We start from the raw sequence: 27,518 nt of genomic DNA on the forward strand, positions 1-27,518 counted from the left end.
ATGCTCCCTCTGCTGGTGGAGGTGGGAGTGGCAACTAGTCCTCCCACGGAGGTGGAGGTGGAACCAGCAGACATTCTCCCTCTGCTGGTGGGTACCTGGGCTGTGGACGCACCGACTCCCCTCTCAGACTCAAGATGGTCGGGCTCCTCCCACTCAGGCGCAGGATGGTCGGGCTCCTCCCACTCAGGCGAGGGACGGTCGGGCTACTCCCACTCCAGGTCTGTATCCAGGAAGACCTCTAGGCAGTGGTGCTCCTCATGCCTGTACCGCATGCAGTTGGTGCACCACTCCTCTTCCTCCAGTGCCTTCCTTCCTCTGCCTCCTCCTCACTTCTGTTTGGGTCTTCTGGGTCATTTCTTCCTCCTGCCATATGGAGAAGGTTCCATGGGATACGTGCCAGGGCTCCCCACAGCTAAAGCACCACTCCTCCCCCCATAGGCAGGTATGGCAGACTTGCTGCGGCTGCTCCAGCGGCTGCTGTCTCATTCCTATCCTCCTTTTTACTCCCATCCTTAAGTAAAAAACAAAGTTGCATTATCCTTTCCGGCCTAAGTGAAGGAGGCGCTGCGATACCACGCAGGACACCAAGTTACAGGACGGCGTTGCAGTGACGTCAGGCCAGATGCAGAAACAGAAAACAAACAAAAGGTACTGCAGTTCAAAGACGTGCTGCGTGACGTTTATTTGAATACAAAAAATAAATGAAAGGTTTTAACAAAAATAAGCACTTGCTCACAGAGCAAAATAAATTATTTAAACAAAACAAAGTCACAAACACAAACAATAACAAAACCTTGTAGTTTTTATCAAATTTATACCTGGTATCTTTTCTTATGAAAGCTTTTTTTATGCATTGGCCTGTGTTAATAATAAACTTTCTTTCAGTTAAAACAAACAATTGGGCTATTTTTGAAGTGACTTTGGACTATAAACTCTGCAGAAATCTGTCAATCCTGCCCACCCAGAGCAGGGAGAGCTGCAGGTTTATATACACCGTGGCCGAGGGGTTTAAATAGCTAGTTATTATTCTATTACCCCTCGGGCACAATCTGCACAAGTTTATTAATTATTAATGCAGATGGGCTTCCCATCCACGCTGCAACAAATGCAAAAACAAAACATACGGCCATGCCGTCAAAACAATAACATGGCTCTTGCGGTCATTTTGACACATAATAAACAATAACTAAATCATAATATAAAACACAAAATAAACTGCACAGGGGCGCTGGTGGAAACCCCATTCTAAAAATAAATACTGTACAGGGCTGCTTACACACACACATACACACACAAAAATACAATCTAACCTGAAGCAATATGTTCAGTAAAAGGTTAATTTTCCATTACAGGAAGTTCGGGATAGGTAATTCTCGCTCTCTCAGTGTAACAAGGGGGAGTATACAGCTCTAGCACAGTATAAAGGCAGTAGCTAGAGCAGTGAAAGGAGACAAGGTATTATAAAACTTGAGTAAATTTAACATGTTGCAGAGAGCATTACCCAAAGAAATGGAAGAGAAGATTCTAAAGGCAAAAGATATGAAACCAGAAGACATGCTGTTTACATACAAGGGAGTCCTGTATCCTTCAATCATGTGTAAACCAGAGAACTTCAAGGCAATGGAGAAATTTGAAGCCAGGGGGGATGACATATTGCTGGTAGCTTATCCAAAATGTGGTGAGTATATTATTTATTATTTCAATTTGTTGGTTATAATAATTTATGTAGTTGAAAATCTGAGCTGCAAGTTTGCATGCAGCCTGATGGGATTATATGTTTATATACCAAGGGTTTGGCTTGTTTTGGTGAAGTTGTGCACACAGTAGCTACTGTCAGTAGTTTTTGTCACAGAAAATCATGGAGCATTCAGGGTAAATGGTCTGTGAAGTCAAGGAGTTCATTTTTCATCCATGTCTTTTTAAATACAATATACCTACATAAAATATTAGTCTGTCTCTAAAAGAAAAAAAAGAAAATGTATCTAAATATTTTTTTGATTTGTTACATTTTTCACAACATCAATGGCAAACCATGCTAAATGTGCAGTATAACCAAAGCATGAGAACTGCAAAATTAGACCTGTGTAATTTTGCATTTTTGTCCTACAGTCCTTTTTGCTACCCTCAAATCCTTCTTTATACTGACAGTTATGTGTAACAACTCTAATTTGCAAACAACATGGCAATATTTCTGATTATGTTCATTGTAAATGCCTCCTACCAGGGTTTAATTGGATGATTCATGTCCTAAAGAAAATTTCTGATGCTGCTGATGTCAAGAGAGGTGATACAGCCCACGTTACTTTACTGGAGTTTGCAGACCCAGAAAAATTGCAGGTTTGTGTACAAAGATTTAAACACTATGAATCAATTTCTGTATTCAAAGTTCTTTATTGGACAGGGATGCTACAAAGAAATAGGAACATCGGCTAATTCAATGTCTCTGTGTGCTTCTGCTGTGGTACAGTTTGCAGTTATTTTACTTTTATGTTTGTATATCATAACTTGCTTTATGACTGTAATCTAGTGATACATTGCACATTGAACAAAACAATATACCTCTGCTTTCATGAAATAGATTTCTGGGTTATTGTACAGATCTAGCGTTTGCGCGTATTTTAGGTGTCATTGACTATAATGCAAAGTAAGGTAGCCAAGCTAGTTCAATGCCATTTGCGCAATTGAAGCGTGGAAACATGTCAAAAAGCCGTTGTTCTACATAAGTGGATCACAATATTGTTCAGTTCCATGTTGAACTAGTTTAAATTGCTCAATTGCGCATTACTGTAAGCTCTTTGATGATTATTATTAGCACCATGCAGAATTTGAGGTCCAAGTTTAACTAAAAAGTGTGTTTTTTCAATAATCTAATTGTTTTGTATGTATTAAACAAGGATTTGATCTGTTTTTTGTTTTGTTTTGTTTTGTAAGACCATTTCAGCTTAAAATGTGTTAGTGTCTCATTTGAACGTGTGTGGCCCAGCCTCATGAAACTACATTTTAAACCATTGTTTCTAAAGTGACTTTATTCTACTTTATGTGTGATACTTGTTACTGCTGCATCATGAGCAGTATACACAAGGGCTTTGGGGGAAGCTTTGTTTAGCTTGAGAGTGAATTATTGATTGGCCAGCAGGCCTTGGCAGCAATGTGGTGGCCTAGAAACCTTTGCTAGTTTGTAGTTTTCTCACTTAGACTTCTTATTTACTAAATAAACTAGTATCCCTAAGAAGATAATATTCTGCTCTTCAGATATATGCAAATATGTTGTATTAAAATTGTCTCGTGATATATCTTGGTATCACTGAATTTATAACACGGCTTGGAAAAATAACCACCTCTGATTGGTTAAACAGCATCACATGACTGTGCTAATATATAGCGTATACCATGGCTTGCATACTAATGAGCCGCTTCACACTAAATAAATCACTATGCACCATTAAATTCTAAATTCCATGACAAACTGCCATTTTATTTGTTATTAGTTACAAAACCACTGCCAAAAATGAGTGGCATTTCAGCTATTTCCTTTAATATATTTGGAGATGAAAATCCACATAACTGGTACAACACCAACTTTCTGAGAGAAGACAGCAGTCCATCTGAAATAAATAAATAAAATAAGTGGACCAGCAAGAACAGACACAACAGTAGATGAGGAAAAGCTAAATGAAATAGAAAAAAACAAAGATTGAAAAAAACACAAATAAAAAAAATACAGCATGAGCTGGTTAACAAAGTTGTGTAAGTTGCCTGCAGTGTCTTGTCTTTTCATGCTGCAGTCTCTTCTTGGCATCACAGACGGCTTGCACAAGCTCCTCCAAAAAGAAAATCTTAATTTGGCCCAAGCAGTAGATTTTAAAGAAGCAGTATACAGCACTCTGAAGAACATGAGAACAAACGAAATGGCAAAAGCACTATATGATAAAGCAAAGGTCTTTTGCACCTACAATAATATTGACATTCAGGAAACTGCCCTCCAAAGGAAGAAACACAAATGTAGGGATGATTTTCTGGTTGAATCAACATGTGGTTATGCATGAGGAAATCAGTGGACTCCATGTTTAGTTTGGATGCTAGCTGAGTCTTTGGCGTCCATGCAGACCTAATGAAGAGCATTCAGGGGTGCAGCCCGTCCTACGAACATCTTCTCTCTCTAGCTGACTTAACTGCACTTGCAAACCACTACAAGACAGAACTCCAACAAGAGGTAGCACGTGCCAAGGGCGCTTGCCACTACCTCTCAAATGAAAAAATAAATAAAAAAAACTTACGGCAAAAGTTTCCTGTATGCCCGCCGGTTATTTCCGCCGGTGTCAGTCAGCACTAGCACATGTGATCTACAACCCATTAGTAAACTTGCTCAGCGTCAACTGGCCCATTCTGTCACAATTCAATTTAATTCTGTCTAATCTCGTCCTGCGAGAAAATGGCCCATTATCATAATGTATTACTGTCGCCATTCTGTTTACTGTGCACCTCCCAGCGCTAAGCCACGAGAAAGAAGTACTGTATCTTTGGTTAATGAAGGGCAAACAGAGAGGGACCCTGTTAGACTGAGCTCAATATGACCACGCTTCAAGTCACTGTGATTATTCCGTCTGTGAGCACCATGTTATCAAACATTTAAAAAGAATGACAGAAGAAGAGCTGTAAAGCGGCAGCGAAGTGTTCTAACGTTTAACTAATGTTCAGGTAAGCAATGTAAGCAATTCGTTCCCTACAATAATAACATTATTAAGATTAATTTTCCTGAAATCACGGTGAAGTAGTCATTTAATAAATAAAAAATGTGAGACTGTGATCAGTTTATTTGAAACCAAGTTAACAGATAAAGGCAATTCCATATTCTTGTCCATTAAAAAAAATGGACATTTGTACTTTTACGGGTTTGTAGAAGGGTGTATTATTATTATTATTATTATTATTATTATTATTATTATTGCATCTAGCTTTCTTGATTTAATTTATGTTTGCAACACTACATAAATTGTATTTGTTGGTCCGAACCTGTGCTCTCGTCCTGTGAAAATTGAGCGCATTTTCACTAAACTCTTAGGTAGACACAAGCCAGAGAAAAGCATTACTTTTTAGTTTTGCTTTTTAAAATAATCTGCTTGTTGTACAAAATGTTTACAATTGACTTTAAAAATATAACTTGCTGTAAAACATTTTAAAATACAGTGCCTCTAACTCATTGTACGTTTAAGTGATGCAGCCAGTCAACAAACTGATTACTTTTCTACGTGTGTACAAGTGCATTTCTTTTAAAAATCAAGTCACCCATTTTGGATTATTGACTTAATTTAGTTAAAACAAATAAGGGATAGGCCTAATCACAGATTACTGGTGTATTTTACTTTATTATCTTATGTAACTATAACATATTACAGTGCAATTTGAGTAGTCAGCTAGTGATGCCCCTGTTTCAAATAGTTCTGCTAATTTCTTTTTTCAACAGGATTTGTCCAAATTGCCCTCTCAAAGAATCATTGGAACTCATGTGCATCCAAAAGATATCCCAGCGTCATTCTTTGAGAAGAAGACTAAGGTTAGTAAATGATTTATACATGAGGTATATCATTATATGGACTTATACTTGAAGGAAGTTAGTTTGGGCTATCATTGTACTAATCCGTTTACTAGTTGCTTAAATGATTAATTGCATAAATAATGGTGATTTGAACTTCTATATCTTCTATTTTCTGAAGGTTAAAAAAAGAAGTGCTGGTGAAAGACCTTTCAGATGCTCACCTTGTAAAAACACTGTTGTTTTGAAATGCAACTTAGTTATCATTATTATTTAGAATTATACCACTCTCTGCTGTATTGTAACAAAAAGCTCTATAATAAAAATATATTATGTCCAATGACAAATTAGCCACAGTGTTTATATCACATTTATTGATTCACTGTGTTAATTGTTCACCTAAAACTCAAATATTGAACTTTATACTTTTACATATAAAGTATGTGTTCTAGCAAACATGTTTTTTCTTCTCACTTTAAAAAAAAAGATATCTGGTACTACACTACAACAGCTCATGAAAGCTTTGTTTGCAGTCTGTTGCATTTACTCTTCCAGTCATGTGACCACAACAGTGTCATTTTCAAAGCATATTGGTCATTAGGGGATGTAGCCGGTTATTTAATGACAAGGTGCATTTGAAGGAGTATGGACAATTTCACTCCCCAGGTTAAATTACCTGAGTGCAAGGCTACATGAAAAAAAAGACAAGCAGACAGTTTTACTTACCCTTATATGTTTTTATTTAAGAAGTTTTTTAATGTAAATATACTTGCACTTGTGAGAGCTGCATAGTAAATTGAAGTTCACAACAGGTAAGATTTATAACCCCTTTAATTGGGTTAAAAACAAATGGCTCCTTCATTAGATGTTTAGAGCTTTGAGTTCAAGCAGATAAACACTTTAACTTGCCTCTTTGTAAGACTGTATGTATCCAGAAATGTATTTTTCCCCCATGTAGGGATCCAGAAGAAATCAAAACCAGCCTCAAAGTGTGTAGATATAACAGCGAACTTTATTCTACAGCATTCTGGAGAGAAGAAATACAGGTGATCTGCAGTTAGTTCTCTGACACTAATCACAAGATAATACCTTTTATACCAGTGCACAGACAAGATAATGACCAGTGCACAGAAAGATGATGATCAAAGAAGCAGACTTGTTTTGTGTACATACAAGATAACGATCAAAGGAGTATAATGATCAAAGAAGCAGACCTGTTATCTTGATCGTGCAGTAAAACATTTACTCGTGTTCCTAGGGAACCATACATCACAAGCTGATTTGTGGGGGAAGGTATGGTATTGTCTCTGTTACATTTAGGGAGACAGATGTTACATTTAACAAAATGCTGACTCATGTATAGTTCCACCCTGTGTTAAACGCACATATTCTTAGAGAAAGATTTAATTATAATTTATTCAATCCCTTCTCCCAGGTTCTTGTGATTTTCCGCAACCCTAAAGACACGGCTGTCTCGTACTTCCATTTTTACAACAAAAACCCTGTTCTGCCGACGTTTGACTCCTGGGACAAGTTCTTCTCACAGTACATGAGTGGAGAAGGTAAAGGGGAGGCTTGATATTTGATTAACTGGAGTAAATACTGCCTTAGAGAAAGTAGTGGGGTTCCAAAAAATATAGCTACACGTCCCTACAAACATCCCCACATGTTGCTACAACTGTTTAAATAATGTACCTGTCATTGTTCTTTTCATTGTTAACATTAGCTTAATAACTTTAAAGTCTGTTTCAAAGCTCTTTTCAAAATGTCCACTCTGCACTGATAGTGCAAGGATTTTTGCCTACATTGTCAAACAGGTAACACAGCAATAACGATCCATGATGAGGTACGGAACAGAAAAGCCGAGCCCTTGTTATGTTTTTTTTTTTTTTTAATTTATCGCTTTTCCTGCAGTGATTTAGAGGACAGATCTCAAACCTCCACGGACATTTTGAAAAGAGCTTTGAAACAGACTTTAAAGGTGTAATTATAAAAAGTTGTCAGGATGTTAACAATGAAAAGATAAATTACAGGTGCGTTATTTAATCAGTTGTATCAACACTTGGGGACGTATAACGCTATATTTTTTGGAACCCTGCTACTTACTCTTTAGGGTAGCTTGTTAGTAATCCAAATAATGCCTGGGTTTGAATCCTGCTCAAAATAGGACATTAATGCACATCAGAAAACCACCACACAAGTTGGCTAAACTGTTGGTGTGTACTTGTATTTTGTTGGCCTGTCATCTCAGTCAGTAGCCTCTTATGCCAAATATTGGTGAAAATATAAAAAGGGCCAAATTAAACAAATCAATACCCTCTATGTTGGTAAATGAATATGTACTACTGTCTCTTGTGATATAGTGTACGACTGACTTTCGAATACTTTGAGTGTGCAAGAGGATTGCTAAGATGTTCTGTCACCCAAAGAGTCTGTGAAGATGGTCTTGTACAAGGCGGGATCTATTCAATTCATCCAAACATAAGTGGCTCTAAATACCACCACTTTTTAGATAGTTAAAATAGGGTTTACAGAAATAAGAAATGTTCCTGGCTAAGAGGAACAAGATTCTCAGAGCTGTTTACTTCAAATCATCCATGCATTTTTTTTTATTATTCAGATAGTTTTTTCAGATAGTTAAACACAGCCAATAAAGAAATAAACAACTAAGACATTAAAATTGTGGGTTTGTTATTAGCGGGGCTGTATTTTATTCATGGCACCTCATGGTCTAAAAATAAATATTTCACAATTAAACATAATATTTATTAAAGCCGGAAAAAAATTGCATTGGCATCATCAAAATTATACTGATTAGAAAGAAATAATGAAATCTGTGATAACCATGACACAAATACAGCCTTAGTTGTTAGTCTAAAGTTGTTTTGAGTTTGTTTTAGAATTGTATTTGGTGTTTTTTTCCTTTGAGATAAAAATTGCACAAATGACAAAGTTAGACAATTTTTATAACAACATTGGGTAGGGCGATTTTTTTATTAAGGGCTCTGAAAAGGTCACTTAAAAAAAAAAAAAAAAACTGTACAATTTACAGGACAATTTAATACACAATTTGTTCTTTGTGGCAGTTATGCTGGGCTCCTATTTTGATCATGCAGTTGCTTGGGAGAAGTACATTGACAGTGATACTGTAAAGATTATAACTTTTGAAGACATGATAGAAGTAAGTCTGACGGTTTAAATTCTTCAGTTCTTTAGTCATTTAAGGTTGTACGGTCACACAATTTTGTTAAATTGTGCACTAAGATATGACCCCATGATTTACTATGTTTCACAAGTTATTTTTTACAATAAATAATTAAAACTAAATACTATGTAATATAGTCTATGTAACTGGATGAAATAAATTGCTTGTGTTTTCTTTCTGTATACTGGAATTATTATCTACTGTGTTGGGATTAATTCAAGTGTTTACATTTTACTGTTTGGCTGTACTAATTTATTCCCAGGAATTATAAGAATATATCTTAATGTAAACTGAACTAACATAACCCAACAACATCTTACATAAACAGAGCTGATCTATTCATAATGGGCTTATACAGTAACACATGTCTTAAACTAGTTTTTAAATAGGGGCACTTTCATTAACCTTGTTGTTAGAAACACTTTTAAAATGACACTATATCTCTGTTTTTTTCCCCAAACAGAACTTGGCTGAAGGAATACAGCAGATTGCCAAATTCTTCAGTCTCACACTGAGTGATGAACAGGTCCAGGCTATTGCTCAAGAAAGTACTTTTGAAGCCATGAAGAACAAATCAAAAGAAACACATGGTCAATTGGGCAATGTTATATTCAGGAAAGGTATGTGGGAGTACTTTGTTGTATGGTTTTGTGTGATATACATAAGTATAATTAACATAATAATAAACATAAATGCCTCCTACAGCAGTTACATGCAAGACTGATTTTGAGTTTAATTTGAATCTGAAGGGCCCCTACCTCTAATCCAAAGGCATACCACCAATTAAACCTGGTTACATTCATGAGAGACTCCAAATTGTACACCCCTACACAACCGTTCAGTCTTCTGTGAGACATTCATGCTTCTGGAGCCTCCCTGTGTGTTTGAAGCTGAATGAAATGAAACAAAAAGTAAACCCTTTTCCTTTAGTTTTGGTGTCTTGTCTTGGACTAGATGACACGTTGATAATATTAATATATAAATAAAGATATATCTGACTGGCTTTTTTGAATTAGCAAATTTAATTAACACTTCCTTAGGTTTCTCTCATTATTCTAAATGAATGAATAAATAATGCAATAAATTGTATTTATCTGCCTCATTTCCATTGGCAACAGGCTAAGGTAATAAAACAGTTTGAATTGGAACTGTTATAGCTGGATTCACAGACCCCAATTAGTTCTAAACTTGGTGTACAACATGCTACCTCGGATAAGGTAGTCCAACATTAGAGGTAGGGTCTGTGAATCCAATAGTCACAGTCAGGGAAATATATCAGGGTGGTGGGTAAGTGAAGGAGTTATGAAAAATGGGAATAAAAAAAAAGGTCCCTTTTTATTTAAATACACTTGTTTTATTAATTGTTAACATGTTTAATAAAATGTAACAAGTGTTTATATATATATATATATATATATATATATATATATATATATATATATATATATATATATATATATAATAGTAAAATACTTTAGAAAATATTTAAACCCATTTGAGTCATATGATCATCTCGGGTTATAGGGGACGAACCCATTAAGACAGTGTTGTTATTTCAGTGTGCTGTTGTTGCTTGTTGTGAGAATACACATTTATAATTGTCTGTCAAGGAGTTTCCAATAAATTTGACATTTCAAATTCAGGTGGAGCTATGTTCCCTTTTTATGCTGCTGTACCATAAATCTAGCAACATATTCTATTATAAGTAGGGAATGAATAATAATAATAATAATAATAATAATAATAATAATAATAATAATAATAATAATAAAATAAAAATAAAACTCTTAGGACAATTTTAAGAATCATCACCTCACTGAGACAGATAGAGTACACTTCCTGATCTTCTATAATAGTGTTGCAAGTTTTTGGTTAAGAAATTCCTATCACACAACATTAAAACAAATCACACTAGGGCCAATAAAACTGAGTATAAAACCAGAGGAAAGGGCTCAGAGCTGTATCAGGGTCAAAAGTAGATTATCAGGCATTTCACAACAGGATTCCCCAAGTAATCTCAAAACATGTTAATCTGTTTACGTTTATTCAGAAATAAAAACTTCAAATACATTGTTATATAGTTGGATGTACTCAAAAAAACCCCAAAACACTAAAATCTCACCTGAAAGCATAACTCTCCATTTAACTCAACCAATAAAAGGCCTCATACACTATCAGTGGTGCCGTGTTTTACGTGCAATAACCCCTTTAGTGTGTACTTTGTACATCTGCTGTATTGACTAAGGATTGGCAGGCGGCCTTCATAATGAATCGCGTGGAAAAGGTACAGCATGAGAGTGATTCAGATACAATGAATAATGTTAATGCTTGGGAATGTATTTAAATTGTTTCCTCTTAGGCCGCGGAGGAGGTGTTTGTTATATTAACCATATTCACTTATGCATGGTACCTTTAGTAAATGTCTCAAGGTGCGCTAACAGTACCACGTTTGGAAACAAGACATGTCCGCAACACGCACGCACGCACGCACGCACGCACGCACGCATTTTATTACCTTGTGTTTACGCTCCAAACCGCTTTGTGTGTCCCTCTTCATTGAGATTATTTTATCCCCAAACTGCTTCGATTCTACATTGTGAACATGTGGTTTGGAATTTATGCAAAGCTCACTTTTGACCACTTCAGCACCTAGGAGATTTGTTTCGTCAGTCCAAAGGTTTAACATTAAACTGAAAACTCGCTCCTCGAATGCCTTACTGCATGGCACAGAAAAATGCTGAACAGTTCTCAAGATATTTGGTCTTCTACTGTCCTGAAAAATGCTGGCGGGTGTCATCTTCCATTATACCAGGGGCAGCAGTCGAGATAGAACTCCCTGTACACGCAGTCAGCTTTATTGCAGTTCTTTAGTTTTGTTGATAGCCTACTGTATAGAAGGCTTTTAGGCTAGCATTGTGATGGCTACTACATGAGTAGGGAGCTCATAGGAGGAGCGCGCAACAGCAAAAAACAGACAGCGCAAGAGAAAGAGAAAAGAGAAAGAACAGTAATGAACTTTTCATTGAGACAGGAACTGTGTTTAAAAACTACACGGTAGCCTATTTATGATTGGTACGTCAGAAATTATTTCAGTTGAAATGTATATATTTTGTGACGAAAAAAATAAGCACATCCGCTAAGAAATAATAATAATAATAATAATAATAATAATAATAATAATAATAATAATAATAATAATAATAGTTCAATTAAATCAGGTTAACATTCCTGGATGGCAGGCATTACTGTAGATTAATTATGGTTTCTGAACCATTTAACTATTGGAAGTAAAAAATATTGTGGGAAAGTATATCGGTCATCAATACCAAATTAATATTATTCATTCATTCATTCATTCATTCATTCATTCATGTGCTGCTTTGAAATAAATGTGTTTTAATCTAATTGATTGATTTGTTTTTACATGGAACGTCTTGCATTTATATTCGTTTAAGTGTATAAATGGAGAACAGGATTCTGTTTTATTTCGAATTGGATATCTCATATAGAGGCACCATAACGTTATGAATTGGCACTCCATTTAGCCCATACTGCGTGGTATATACGGTGTGTTAAAAGGTGTATGCTAATTAGAAGGTTACTTCACCGTATTTTTGCATCTGTTAAGTTTAGTGAATAAGGTGTTTATCAATGGATGAAACCACGCAAAGTGATCTTCCTTTTTCACACAGTATAATGTCCAAAACACTGCCGTTTAGCGATGCCCAGAGCCTTTATATGTGGTCTCTAAGATGAGAGCTTAAAACCCTGCTGTTAAAAAGTATCTTAATACAAAAGCACTGCTCTTCAAAGAAGTATATTAATGGAGTTTGATTGGTTTGGCCTCATCTCAACAAGGGTGGTTCTCTGAGGGGAACAGCTACTTTGTTGTTAAAGTCACAAGCACTTAGTCTCTTTTTTCCCATAATCCCTTTATGAAGGCCTGCCTCGTGAAATTCATGTTATTGTAAAATAGGGCAGGGTCAGGCAGATTACTATTTCATTAACAATAGTACAAGTATCATAGCGTACTACCTCTATTTTTGTTGTAAGCATAGCCGTTGTCAATGCAATTTTGGTTTCTTGTGTGCTGTCAAGTTAAGTTAAACCAGGGATTTTCAACTGGGGGTATGCATACCCCTGGGTGTACTTCTAAGGGTCAGAGGGGGTACGCAGAATGACTCAGAAATGCAAAAATGAAAATGAAAGTAGAAGAAAATAATGATCTTAATTTTTTTATGGTATTATATATTAGCTCTAAACCACCGTGCATAATTATTTCATTTTTGTTTAACAATTCGAAAATTAATATAGTTTCAAAATTATCATACACCTGTACGCATCATTGTGCTGTCAGTTTTAAAAAATAATAGTATTTTTCCTCAGGGGGTGTTGGAGACTGGAAGAACCATTTCAGTGACGAGCAGAGCAAGGAGGTGGATGCAAAATTTGAGCAATGCCTCGCAGGAACTAAGCTTGGGGCAAAGTTGAAGTATGAAGTGCACTGCAAATAATGAAGTATGCTGTAGCAACGTGTGAACTACATCATCATAGCTAGTTACAAGAAATGACAATTGATTCAGTGGATAAATTAAGATTTTACACTGACTAACCTGCAATAAGAGAAATTCTACATGTTTGTAACCATAACATATAAATGATGCAATACTATAATTAAAATAATAAAAATAAGATACTTTCAAATTATTTAATTTGTAATTTTTTTTTCTTTTTGTTTTAAATTGTTCTCTCTTTTCTTATTTTCCATTGCTTTATCTTCTTGTTTTGTTTTCCTTTTACTTTCTCCCTTTATTTACTTTTAGTTTATGTCACCTGTTTCTCTGTTCCTTTGATGTAGCTTATTTTTGCTTTAAGTTTTTTTTTTATTTTCATGTGTGTCATCTCCCCATGTTTTTGTTATTCTTTATTTACCTTTATTATTTTATTAGGGGTGTGAGGAAGAGATAAAAAGCAAAGGAATGTAGAGAAAAGGGAGATAAAAAGGAAATGGAAAATAAAGAAAGAGGGAAATAAACAAAAAAAAATCACAAAGGGATATAAATAGTAGGGGTGTGCTGATACTCATAATTGCTTTAAGAAGTATTTATTGGGAAGTGTTAAATAAATCCATTCATTAATGTGTTAATTTCAAAACAAGAAAAGCTGTTGTTCCCTTACCTTTACAACGGAGTACCAAGCAATTCCTGTGATCGAACAACCTTAAGTCAGCTACTTGTGTTCTAGAAAATAAAATATTGTATTTGTAATGAAAATTGTATACAATTAACAGTAATTGAGTTGTTACTGTTTTGTGTGAGAATGTGTTTCTTGTGTGCATTCTGTTTTTTTATACAGAAATATGAATGCAGCTTAGCAGTTCTGCATTTGACTGAGCGCCCACTTCAGGGTGAATTGCTTGCAGCTTTTCCCACAGTGTCTTGTTGCCACATTAATTTTGCTTGCAGAATTATTGTGAAGGCTGTTAGGCTAACAGTAGGCTTTACTCAGTTTATGGACTGTTGGGTTAGCCAAAAGCGCAATAGGTGGGCATCCCTATGGATCGCTCCCATGGTAACTGTAGGTCCAGACCTGCTCCTGTTCCCGCCAGTACTTTGTACAACAAATGAGGTTACCATCCTGGTTCACTACCAGTTGCTGAACTCAGCTCTGCTTTGGGTCTGGTTGTTCGCAGTCCATCCCACAGTTTTTTGCTGCACTGGTCTCTGCTGCAGTTGCATTGCGAAGACTGTCAGGACTCTGACAGTAGGCTTCCCTCAGTCTAAGGATTGTGTCAGTTTGACAGAAGCACTATAGACGGGCATCCCTATAGACTGCTTATGCGGTAACTGTAGGTCCAGGTCTGCTCCCATTCCTACCGGTACAAGTACTTTCCAACGAACAAGGTTACCTTTCTGATTCACTATGCAGTTGCTGGGCTCAACTCTGCGTTGGGGTTGATTGCTTGCAATCCTTCCCAGTGTCTCGTTACCACTTTGGTCCCTGCTTGCAGTACCACTGTGAAAGCTTAAGGCTGTTGGTTTGCCCGAAGCTATATAGTTGGCTCCCTATACAAGCCTATAGAAAGTCTACACCCCCTTGAACTTGTTTCCCAGTTTGTTGTGTCAGTGCCTCAGAGTTTCATGCATTTAAATGAGGATTGTTTTCCACTTATCTACACGCCATATTCCACACTGATAAAAAATATATATAAAAATACAAAACTGAAAGATCATAATTGGCTAAGTCTCCAATACTTAATACTTGGTGGAAGCACCTTTGGCAGCAATTACAGCTGTGAGTCTGCTAGGATAGGTCTCTACCAACTTTGCACACCTAGATTTGGCAATATTTGACCATTCTTCTTTACAAAGCTGTTCAAGCACTGTCAAGTTCCTTGGGGAGCGCTGATGGACAGCAATTTTTAAGTCATGCCACAAATTTTCGATTGATTTAGGTCAGGGCTCTGACTGGGCCACTCAAGGACATTTACCTTTTTGTTCCTTAGCCACTCCAGTGTAGCTTTTGTCAAGGAAATTCATGGTTAAATTAATTTTAATATAAGCATTTTCCAGATATTTAATTCAGTGGTGATTGGGTTGTTAATATCGATTCCAGAACATTCTTAACCAGATCTACTTCAAAGCTTGTTGTTTAAACCAAAGGCACAGGACACAAACTGTTAACTCTTTGAAGAGCGCCTTCTAAAATGCTATCTGATTGTCTGGACTACTAAGTGTCATAAAACTTACCAAGCAAGTTGTAGTGACTATGTAGTTCTATCATTATTGTGTTAAAAGTTAGTTAAAATGTTTTAAGAATCATTTTTAATTACACAAGTGTTTATTGTGTTTTAAATGAATATTATAAACTAATAACTATTTTTACATATTATCCTTTGATTGTATTATGATCTGTTTTATATGCTTGAAATCGTAATTTTGTATAGGTAATGAAAATGAAATTCATGTGCTTCTCTAATGAATGTAACTAAAGTTAAATGGAATAGGGTCAATCAATTTAAATGATAAATGTAAAATCTTTTAATGAAATAGGTGAATACTCTTACTCTGGATATGTTTGCTGGATTTGCTTGCTGGATTCACTCTTCAAAACATCTCATCGCTCTCAACTCATCAAACTCCGAAGTTCTTCAATGAAGACGCAATGATGTAATCTTCAAAGCTGTCCCGGAGAAGATGGGCTCCCTCCGGAACAACAAAAGCTTTTACCTACAGCCTTCATGGAGATACTGCACTGCTGCTGTTGTGGAAGTTTTCACTTTAACTTCTGTAAGATAGAGACTCAGTAGAACAGACAAGTTTGAGCAAATAAGTTTAATAGTTAAAGTTTGCAAACCTGAGAACAATCTCAACACATGTAGGTGTTAGGAAACCGAGCAAAGTTCTGAGCTCCGCAGAGCTAGTAAGCATAATATATACCTTGTAACCTACAGTTATTGCGAGCCAATCACAAAAGCTTAACTCAATATTAGCAGATAGCAACAGCTCGGAAGATTAAGATGAGACCAATCATAACAACTTATTTAAATTACAAACCCCCCTGAAAATAAAAAAAAGGTTGGTGACATTTCTTTTGAAGTGCCACAGAAAGCACCTGCTACATCTTATTCTATTAAAATTTCTTTGAAATGTCACGGTTGCGGTTTGCGGTTGCCAACGGTTTCAGCTCATAGTATCTTTCCAACTGGCGTATGAGCCACCTGCTTTTCAGCAGACGAAAAGAAGTAATAGGTTAGAAATAAAAGCATAATCAAATACTAATCATATAAGCATAAACAAATACAAACATCATATAAGCATAATCGAATACAACTACTATATTGTTACTTATTATGGTTCTAGCAAGCATTTCTGATACCATGACCATCTCTGTCTTGTCACGTAGGTTTCTTGCGGTTACAGAAAGAGAAGAAAAGCATGACTATATTTGGGCATTCCTGTCCTAACTTAGCAATAAGAGGATGCAGGTGAAAAGTAAAAGAGAGGGAGATGTCTAGACTTATATTGAACAAACTTTAGAAAAATATAAGCTTCAAACGCCTTATTACATTAATATAATCTCTTTAAGTCACACAGGTGACACAACTCTATGACCAGAGAGCACATCAAGGATTCATTATGAGCATTTCACTGTCCAGATACCGACTCGAGCTGTAGTACGGTCTTACTCCTTGTTGTTGTCTGTCCGTTCATGACGTCAAGTTTCCTATGTCACACACGACAAATAAATTTCTGTTTTTGGTAATTAAAGTTATAAATTGTTTTTTTGTGACGAGTGTCTCGTTTTTCTTTTAAAAATCAAAAAGTTTTGTTTAGAACGTGGTGTCTTGCACACAAAATTTTTAAAGTTTCTCTCTCGAACGCTCGATCCTAGCAACGGGAGGGAGACTTGAAACTAACACACACCCACCCAGAGTGCATCGTCGCGACAGCGTGGGTTTATATACAGGTGCACAAGGTTTTTAATTACGTGTGACTGCTGGCTAGTTTAACAACGCACTAGCTGACAGGTTTTAAAAACAAACGCGGCTCAACGCTGACTCAACGAACTCGCCGACTCTCAGAGCTGCTGAGCTGCTCAGCGGAAAGATGGCGACACCCACAACCACGATTAATCTGCTGTATAAAAATTATGAAGTGATTTAAATGTAGATACTGATACCGTTGTCCTTTTCAAAACAGTAATTGTTAATATACACACATGATTTATTTTAAATTATACCGTTTAATTTAGGAATGCAACGAAGCGTTCCTAAATAACCAGAAGTGTTGTGACAACGCTCAACAGTACTGTTAAATTTAGGTACGCACACAATGCATTAATTTTCCTTGAATGTTTTTTTTTCTTTATACATGTTTTTTTTAACTATGAAGCCTAACCTTTATTATTATTCCTTTGAGAATATGAATAAACGTAGTAATAATTTGGATTGTTATTTTTCTTTTTGTCTTATAACAAATACACATATGATTGATCTGAAATACTTAAATATACATAATATTAATTGTTAATCTCTTTTCATCATGAATCAAGGGATAATTATGCCAGAATCACTAGTTCTTATTGAGGTTATTTATTATGGTTAATAATTACATTATAGGCAATAAAGGGTATTTTCTTTAATGGTAATTGGCGAGGACACAGTTGTGACATAAATTCTAGATATACAACATAAATATTCACAACACTTTGGCTGAGTGCTTTGGGTCGTTGTCATGCTGAAAGGTGAATTTCTGTCCCAGTTTCAGCTTTCTTGCGGAGGGGAGCAAGTTTTCCTCAAGGACTCTGTACTTTGCTCCATTCATTTTCCCTTCTATCCTGACATGTGTCCCAGTCCCTGCCGATGAGAAACATCCCCATAACATGATGCTGCCACCACCATGCTTCACAGTAGGGATGGTGTTCTTTGGGTGATGCACTGTGTTGGGTTTGCACCAAACATAACACTTTGCATTTAGGCCAAAAAGTTCCATTTTAGTTTCGTCAGACCATAAAACCTTTTGCCACATGGCTACAGAATCTCCTGAGTGTTGTTTTGCATACTTCAAACAGGATTCAAGGTGGGCTTTCTTGAGTAATGGCTTCCTTCTTGCCACCGTACCATACAGGTCAGATTTGTGGAGTGCTTGCGATATTGTTGGCACATGCACACTTTGACCAGTCTTGGCCATAAAAGCCTGTAGCTCTTGCAAAGTTGCCATTGGCCTCTTGGTAGCCTCTCTGATCAGTCTCCTTCTTGCTCGGTCATCCAGTTTAGAGAGACAGCCTGATCTTGGCAGTGTCTTGGTGGTGCCATACATCTTCCATTTCTTAATAATCGTCTTGACCATGCTCCAAGGGATAATCAAGGCCTTTGATATTTTTTTATACCCATCCCCTGATCTGTACCTTTCAACAACTTTGTCCCAGAGCTCTTCTGAAATGCACTACCCAGCAAAGGAAATTACAGGAACTGTTGAATTTATCCTGAAATCATGCGAATCACTGCAATTTAACAGGTGGAGGCCACTTAACTTGGTGTGTGATTTTGAAAGCGATTGGTTACAACTGAGCTAATTTAGGATTGCTATTACAAGGGTGTGGACACTTATCCAACCAAGCTATTTCAGTTTTTATTTTTAATAAATTTTCTACAAATTTCTAGAATATTTTTGATCAATTGGACGTTGTGGGGTAGGATGTGCAGATATATATATATATATATATATATATATATATATATATATATATATATATATATATATATATATATATATATATATATGTGTGTGTGTATTTTTTTTTTTCTGGAAAATGCCATAAGGTGATGTTCTGAACCATAAGTAGGATGACTTTTATAAAAATATACATTTGTATCATTGGATGCTGCTATAGAATGCAAGAGTGCAATTGGATAATTCCCCCATATTTGTTTGAGTTTGAATTCTTAAATTGACTTGTATGTATATTATTTACACTGGAAGAAACTGAACAGTTATACTTCATAATTCTTACAAATAACTTTTTTTTTTTTTTTTATGAACCAGAGGTTTGCATTAAATACTGTCTATGCAGTAAGGGATACAACGTTACAAATACATACTTCTGTATTTTTTTAATTGCTGCAAAATAATTCAACAGTAACGTTACATGCCATTAATAGCAGACTACACAAACTGGTAGCATGCTTGATAGAACACGTGTATTCAATCATTTTGTATTAAAGCATTTATAGTGCATAGGCTTTATAAAGGAATAGAAACAATTTTCAATACAGAAGAGCAAATGTTACAGCGGTACTATTTCCATGCATACGTCAACCATGAGGTTGCAGCTATTAACCTTCCAAAGCATTTCTGATCTAGCTCATCTTTAAGTAAGATGAGCCAGTGTGTGTACACTTCTCCAAATATTATTTACATTTTAATGCTGCAGGTATTAATTCATGAATAATTGTTCGAAAACTACAGAGTAAATATCAAGTTAGTATACTGTTATTAGGTAATTATGGTGTTTTATGTTCTGTAAGTTAACTTTGTTATTCCTTAATTACATGGTAATGTCAGTTCCTAAGTACAGTAGAACCACAAAGTTATGAACTGTAAAAGACTACCAATCTGACGCTGTGCTTTCTACTAGTTAAACATAGTAAACACACATTACATTCTTGAAAAATATTCAGATTTACAGACATTTAAGTTTTATAAACTTTATCTATTCCCTATGTGTTTGTAAGTGTGGAGTTCTACTGTAGTGATGATGATAAAACAATTGCATAAGTTACATGGATCACATTGTAGTTTCCATATAATTACTTATTACAATGTAATTATTGTCACAAAGATGGGCTCCCCATATTTTGAACAAAGTTCACAATGTTTCTATGGGAACAATGTGTATTACAACAAAAGCTTTTACATCTATACAGTTTTACATAAAGAATGATCAACACACCTTAAAATCCCCTCAACGGAGTAACAGTACAGCTGTATGTACTTTTAAAATTATAACAAAACAAAATAGATATAAAGCTAATATTGTATTTAATTGGACATGTATATCTGCATCTAGGAAGCAAAAAATAAGTGAATGATTTAGGATTGTTACTATGGTACACGTCAACATGATAATTAGAATTATTACTGTCTTTCCATCTTGTTCTTCAGACTGAATATAAACAGCAGAAACATGCCTTTCAATCGAAGCTGGTTCTTCAATAAATGGTTCCTCTGTTTGTATAAATTGATAAGTAATCAAACCCAAGGGACTGGAATTGCTCTCCCATTATCAAAAGGGTCAGTATTAATACACGTCCTACTATTAGGATACACAAGTGTGCAAAACAATTTGTTTGTAGTCATTATGTACATGATAGGATATATTGTATAATGTTAGTAAACCAAAATTTGAGAAAACAAAAGAGTGAATAAGAAGACAATGCATATGTATATCTTTCCCTTTGGAAGTATCTGCAACTATTGTTATCCCCTGGTACCCTGTCATGGATTCTTATGCATGCACAAATCAGTTGGTGTAGATCTTCAAAGATGTGGCCAAACATTCAACATTCAAAGTGCTTTTCATACTGTGCTCATGCAATTCATCCATTAGAAAACATGTCATAATGTGTTCAATTACAAAAAAACAGTGTATTGTACTTGTCTGTATACAGTATATTTAAAAAATAACAATAAAATACCTTTGTGCAGTGTTTGGCTTTGGACACTTCCTAGTTTGTAATGATAAAAACATCTTGTGTCAGATAAGAAAAGTTATACAAAGACTACTCTTTTTGCACCTCAGACAATTGATACAGGATAAACTTTACCGTATTACAAAGTTTATTTGTACATCGCATGTAATGTCTGAGAACACTGTAGTTTTCATATGTGTCCCACTAAAAGGACAGCCAACTCCTTTTACAGCATTAAATTAAAGGCTGTGTTCTGTATGACTCAGCAATGGAGTTTCAAAATGTATGTTGGGGAGGAGGAGTTACCCCGAGAACATAGCACAGTTATTTTTTATGTTAAAAAGTAACCTATTAATAAAAACCAGTGGCCTATCTTTCATTGTGTTGATGTTCAATTGCAGCCCACTGCCTCTCTCCACCCCAAAAAGTAAGTCTCCTGCACCCACTGACACATACTTTTATTTATAAAAAAGTATTTATAGGCAAATGTAAGAAAAAAATAATAATAATAATGAGATCATAATGGTGAAGGCATTTTTTTTTTATACAAGGTCTGCTAAAACTTGGAGGAGTCTATGTGAATTATCAGTACAAACTGGAAAGTTTAATAAATATGTTAAACTTGCACTGAAGCATATCATTTGGTAATACAAAATGATTTTAAGAAACCTGGTACTTTAATATTAAACTCCATAAAATTTGTATTTTTTTATTTTTTAACATTCACAAAAAAAATGTCATTTAAAAATCAAAAGGAGTAAAAAAAAAAAAATACAAAAAATGCAATCATTTATGGGGTCTAAACGTGGTTTTCCGTTAATTGCTGGTGTAACTGCAATTAAGACCACATGACGTTAATTCAGGGACTGCAATATATATTATATATAGATATATTATATATATATATATTATATATATATATATATATATATAATATGAATGCATAAAGCCAAGAATCCAAGAGGCAAGCGAGTTGTTTAACTAGGTTCATTAAACCAAGAGAACTATTAAGAAGGGCTTCGATACATGCCATTTCAAAGCAAGGGTGTGAGAAAGGAGCAACTGGCACTGTTAAGAGGATGTGTAATTTTTTAACAAAGAATACAAAAAGAATTATTCATGATCTAAATAGCACTGTAGTTTACATTCTTAAAATAGGACTTTCTCTGACATGTTTATAGAAATACACTATAATGAGACTTATATGAAACGCTCTTTAATTCAATTAGATCAGTTGATCAGACCACATAACCATCCCATTAGGCATCTTTAATAACAATTGTGCAAAGGATGTAATGAAATATAGATTTGTTTATATAGTTCATAAAAGATCGATAAAACATTGATTAATTTTAAAAAAATCTACTATTAAATTGTTTTTATAACATGTATTATATTTCCATGTGATGAAATAGTTACAAAAGTAATCAATTGGTTTCTTGTCATGAGACATGCAAATCTTGTAATGATGCCTTTTTATATGCTGCATTTGATAACTTTGTTAGTTAAGTAATTGGTTTTGACAAATCAACGTACCCTGTGTTCTTTTTTATGAAAACATCAATAAGTATGCTTTTATCCCCTTCTAATTAAGGTTATGTAGACTGGATTAAGGCAGTCTATATGAAATTACAAGCTATCACTGCACAATGGAATACAATTCCATCTTCCTTTTGGGGAGGGGGTGGGGTCATGACTTTCTGTGGTGGTCACAGATTCAGTAAACTTCAAAATAATATATAGCTTACGTACTGTACTTCATTAAAAAAGAAGCAAGTGCTTAAATTGAAACTTTTTTTCCGTTGCAACACCACAGATAAGATATAAAACAGACTTTGCATAGTAAGAAAACTTTGCAGTGTCAAGGCCAAAATTCCATATCTCTCCAGAATATAAAGAACCGAACTGCACTGCACAATCACACCTATGTTCTCTGCAGAATATGCAGTAGTACCAAAACTGGAAGGATCTATTTCCTACACTCCATTCTGGCAGGCCACGGATATCCTGGGGTCCATTCTATGGTTGATGTTGACAGGAAAACAAAGAAACAGCATGATTGTCTGTCTTCTACAGCACATGTAGAGTTCCGTTCTTATGTGGCAATACCATAAATTAAAACATATTTTAAATAATGGATGCCAAAAGTGAAAATGCAAAACTCACTATGAAAAAAGACACGTTAAAAATAGCTTTCTTTTCTTTTCCTTTTTTTTCTGGTAATAGAAGTGAAATCCAGTCAATGCAAGTTTTAATTTTTGTAAAATGTCTTTCCACTCCCCATTGTTTTAAGGGACCTTAAGACCTGCTGGGTGTTTCATTTTTTGCTTAATGCATTCAGGGATCTTATTTGCTTGTAAACTTTTGGCATGCCGGGAGTACCAGTCCCGTTCAAACACAGCCTTTAGTTGCTCAACAATTGTGGAGTTTGACGGTGCCTCTGCTTGACTGATGACAAGACCTACACCTGTGTTGTAAGTGAAGTCATTTCCAATCCAGTCGTTGTTTCCTAAAATACAAAACAATTAGGTTTTCTTAAGGAAAGAGATGAGATTTGTTGAAAATGCTTTTCTCATTATTTTCTCTCTAGTCTTAGTATCATGAAAAGTCAACATGTTCCTTATAAATTTTGTAGAAAAAAAAAAAAAAAAAAAAACTTATAACCAGCAAAAGGGGCTCTAGCATATTTACTGTTTTTTACATACTTTACAATTTCTGCTGTGGCCTACTAGGGGGCACTGTTTTCAGCTGACCACAGAATCATCACCGTGAGGGAATTCCTGTGCATCATTATTCTTCTTGTTGGCATATCTAAGTTGTTCCAAACTCAGCATGTTGTTCATGCTGCCAGAACTAACATAATAGTACAGACACTAGATGCAACTTCATGGGCTGCACACGACCCTCTGGAGCATGTGGCAATTCTACCCTCAAGCATTCAGTACTCTGTGGTAGTAGTTTTTATCCACTGTGAATATACAGTTGTATGCATACGTTTGGGCACTGTAACATACATTTATTCCAGGGGTGCCCAAACTTTTGCATACAACTGTATACTGTATCCAATGTTATTTGAACAAAGTTAGTTACCAAATACTATATTAAATGAAGAAAATATTTTAACTTTGACCCGTATAACCACAACACAGTCAAACAGACAATTGCCTCTATATATTACTGTTTACAAGTAATATAACAGAACTAGAAAGAAAAACACTAGGGTGGAAAAACCTCTAGCATATTTAAAGTAACCTCCTGAGTTATATATCACTAGCTTTATAATATGCTTTCCACAACTTGGCATACGTTAATACTGTGATAATGTTACTTACCAATATAAACTGCTCGGTCAGTCACCATGAATTTGTTTCGATTAATTTCAGGAAAAGTAGCATTCTTCTGTTCTGTCAGGCAGAAAAATTTCTACATGGAAAATATGGAAAACAATAAAGGTCAGACAGACTGTCAAGTATACATTGTTGGATTCTTTTTTATTATGACAAACCCACAGTACTGAAATCTAAAACCATTTAACTATATAAATAAATACATACATGGTTGCTTTTTAATAAAAGATACTCTTAAGACATTAAAAGATGTAAAATGTGCAGTCTTCTCTGGCTGCATACACTTTCAGAAAATTACAATTGCACTAGGGTACCATTTTAACAGTGCTGTATTAACCACATGATTTCAAATAAAGGAAAAACAATGGATTTAGAATAAATATTGCACGGTGGTTCTCAAAATGGAACTGCAATGGATGATCAATGTGTATTGATATATAGCATTGTAATACCATTGGTTTGTGAAAATATGAAAAGTTACCAATGTGGTACCATTCTACCAATGACCTAGACAAGGACAGCTGCTCTTGGCCTATCATTCCCCCTTAATACAGAACCATTGGATTGCCATTGTAGTGTCACTGTACGATCTAGGAGATGAATGACATTTTCTACTTATTGTTATTTTTTCCTGTTTTCGGAAAGCTTTAATTTATGGATCATGTTTTATATGTCATGTATACATCTGTAGCATAGTTAACCATCATTGCTGTAAACCAATTATAATACAAGTTAAAGACAATGAGCCATATTCATACCAATTTAACTTGTGAGCGATCTGCAGAAGATTTTACATATATTGTACATTATATGACAAATGGAATCTATTTACTGTCTACTTTTTATTGTGTTTCCAAATCTTGTTAACAAGATATGGTATAGTTTGGATAAACCAATGTCACAGGGTAGTGACAGCAGTCTAACACCAAGCCGAATGAAGCCAGACTCAGAGCAGAAGTGGAACTTCTCGTTGTCAAAGACTGAACCTATAAACAACTAAAGGCCTAAGCATTTGTCATATAATAGCTGTAACTAGAGGATCCATCTAGTGTACTAGGAGACAACAGTCCGCCTCACTAATATAATATTAGCCATGCAGAAAACTGTCCATATGCATGGTATACCCCGTCTTAAGTATTAAACAGTTTCATGAATATTAAAATTCATAATAAAAACTTTGAGAATATGGCCCAATATTACTGACACTACTTCTGTCATCATAAAGTGTCCTATCACCCTAAATATGTTTTGCAATATCCACCTTCACATTATTTTACTACACACTGTTGAAGTAATTTTTGTATTATTTTTGCAGAACTTTACTGGGAAAAGTATTAATGACTATAAAATGTATACTTAGTTTAGAAAGCTGCAACATACAGTATGTTTTTTAAAACTTCTCCTTTGACCATTATAAAAAAAAGAGTAACATTTGTATCATGAAAACAAAATGAGGTAAAACATTTTGATTGCTATCGGGTATATATATATATTATATATATATACTATATATATATATATTATATATTACACACACACACACACACACACACACACACATATACACTACCAGTCCAAAGTTTTAGAACACCTCCATTTTTCCAGTTTTTATTGAAATTTATGCAGTTTAATGTCTCAATGTACTCTGAAATTAAAGCATAGAACAAATAAACAATTGGAGATAAAAAATAAATAATGGAGTCGTTTTGTTTAACAAAATTTAGTCTAAATTTTTGACTCATCAAAGTAGCCACCTTTTGCAGATATAACAGCCAAACACACTCGTGGCATTTTTTCTACAATGAAAATCAAATATTGTTCGGAAAGTTCTTCCCAACACTGTTGCAGAAGTTCCCACAAATGTGTTGAACTTGTAGATTGCTTTACTTTCACCCTTCTGTCCAGTTCATCCCAAACCAGCTCGATGGGGTTTAAATCTGGAGACTGTGCTGGCCATTCCATGATTTGAAGCCTACCATCTTGTTCTTTTCTTATAAGGTAGTTCTGACATAGCCTGGAGGTATGTTTTGGGTCATTATCTTGCTGTAGGATGAACCCCTGACCAACTAGACGTATACCAGAGGGTATTGCATGGTGCTGCAAAATGCTGTGGTAGTCATTTTAGTTCAGGGTGCCACTCACTCTGTGCAAGTTGCCAATTCTGGATCCAGCAAAAGAGCCCCAGAACATCATGCTTCCTCCTCCATGTTTGACAGTTGGTATCACACACCGAGGAACCATCCTTTCGCCTACTCGACAGTGTACAAAAACCCTGCTTGATGAACCGAAGATTTCAAATTTTGATTCATCGGTCCATAAGACTTCTTCCAGTCTTCAGTAGTCCACTGGCAGTGCTTCATGGCCCAGGCAAGCCTCTTTTTCTTATTTTGCCATCTTAGCAATGGCTTTCTTACTGCCACTCGACCTGTCAAACCTGCAGCTCGAAGTCTTCTCTTCACAGTTGAAACTGAGACTTGCTTACTTCGACCAGTGTTAAGCTGTGCTTGAAGCTGTTGTCCCGTGAGCCGCCTATCACGCAAGCTGTTGACTCTCAGAAACTTGTCTTCTGATTCTGTTGTGGCTTTGGGTCTGCCAGACCTCTTCCTGTCAGTTTCCTCCAGTTTCCAAGTGCCTTTTGATGGTGTAGGAAACTGTACTCACTGACACCTTGGCTTTCTTTGCAATTTCTCTAAAGGAAAGACCTACACTTTTAAGGGTTGTAATGGTCTGTCTGTCTTCCATTGTTAATTGCCTTTTTCTTGCCATTATGATAGCAATATACTACTTCCTGCAGTACAATACTGTTCAAATAATGCTTAAGAGAGTGTAGTAACACAGTCTGTTCCAACACTGCTTTTATACAGACAGAGGATTTGTAAGTAATCAGCAAAAGTTGGGACACCTGTAGGAATTGTTAGCATCAACTTTCAAGGCTTAATTTACTTCCGTTGCTGCAGAACAGCTGTAAGTTGTTAACCCATTCCCTGAAAAAGGCTTTTATGTATAACTCTGAAATGTACATTATTTTTCAGTTTTTGGTAACCTAAACTTTTTTTTTTAACCTCTGGCAGTTTACCGCTTACCTTTGTACCATTTCAGGTTATTCACTGGACTTGAACTGCTTAAATTTCAATAAAAACTGGAAAAATGGGGGTGTTCTAAAACGTTTGACCGGTAGTGTGTATATGCTCAGTTTGACATATGTCCTGCAGGATAGGTTTTAAATGTTGAATTGGTAAT

At 35.4% G+C, this 27,518-nt stretch overlaps 2 protein-coding genes across 2 annotated transcripts in view; one reads left to right on the forward strand and one right to left on the reverse strand.

The window, feature by feature from the left end:
* Positions 1 to 1,256: 1,256 nt before the first annotated feature.
* Positions 1,257 to 13,432, forward strand: LOC121317176 (sulfotransferase 6B1-like). Its single transcript, XM_041252829.1, has 7 exons — positions 1,257 to 1,678; positions 2,225 to 2,337; positions 5,465 to 5,554; positions 6,969 to 7,095; positions 8,620 to 8,714; positions 9,202 to 9,358; positions 13,125 to 13,432. The coding sequence occupies exons 1-7, from the start codon at positions 1,483 to 1,485 to the stop codon at positions 13,250 to 13,252; spliced, it is 906 nt and encodes a 301-aa protein (XP_041108763.1). The 5' UTR covers positions 1,257 to 1,482; the 3' UTR covers positions 13,253 to 13,432.
* An 8,951-nt stretch (positions 13,433 to 22,383) lies between these two features.
* LOC121316553 (inactive phospholipase D5-like) overlaps positions 22,384 to 27,518 on the reverse strand; it is a 181,622-nt gene continuing 176,487 nt past the window's right edge. Inside the window, exons 9-10 of the mRNA XM_041251598.1 lie at positions 24,264 to 24,354; positions 22,384 to 23,440 (exon numbers count right to left, since the gene is read on the reverse strand). Of these exons, the coding sequence (XP_041107532.1) occupies positions 23,220 to 23,440; positions 24,264 to 24,354 (312 nt within the window). The 3' untranslated portion in view covers positions 22,384 to 23,219. The remainder of the gene's footprint in view (positions 23,441 to 24,263; positions 24,355 to 27,518) is intronic.

Source organism: Polyodon spathula, chromosome 6, assembly GCF_017654505.1.
Source record: "Polyodon spathula isolate WHYD16114869_AA chromosome 6, ASM1765450v1, whole genome shotgun sequence".
NCBI lineage: Eukaryota > Metazoa > Chordata > Actinopteri > Acipenseriformes > Polyodontidae > Polyodon > Polyodon spathula.

What these genes read in the sequence shown, in the direction of transcription:
- LOC121317176 (XM_041252829.1), top strand. Translation starts at nt 1,483, where the DNA reads ATGTTGCAGAGAGCATTACCCAAAGAAATGGAAGAGAAGATTCTAAAG. An exon ending in GGTAGCTTATCCAAAATGTG is followed by an intron (nt 1,679 to 2,224) that starts GTGAGTATATTA and finishes GCCTCCTACCAG; the next exon opens with GGTTTAATTGGATGATTCAT. An exon ending in CAGACCCAGAAAAATTGCAG is followed by an intron (nt 2,338 to 5,464) that starts GTTTGTGTACAA and finishes TTTTTTCAACAG; the next exon opens with GATTTGTCCAAATTGCCCTC.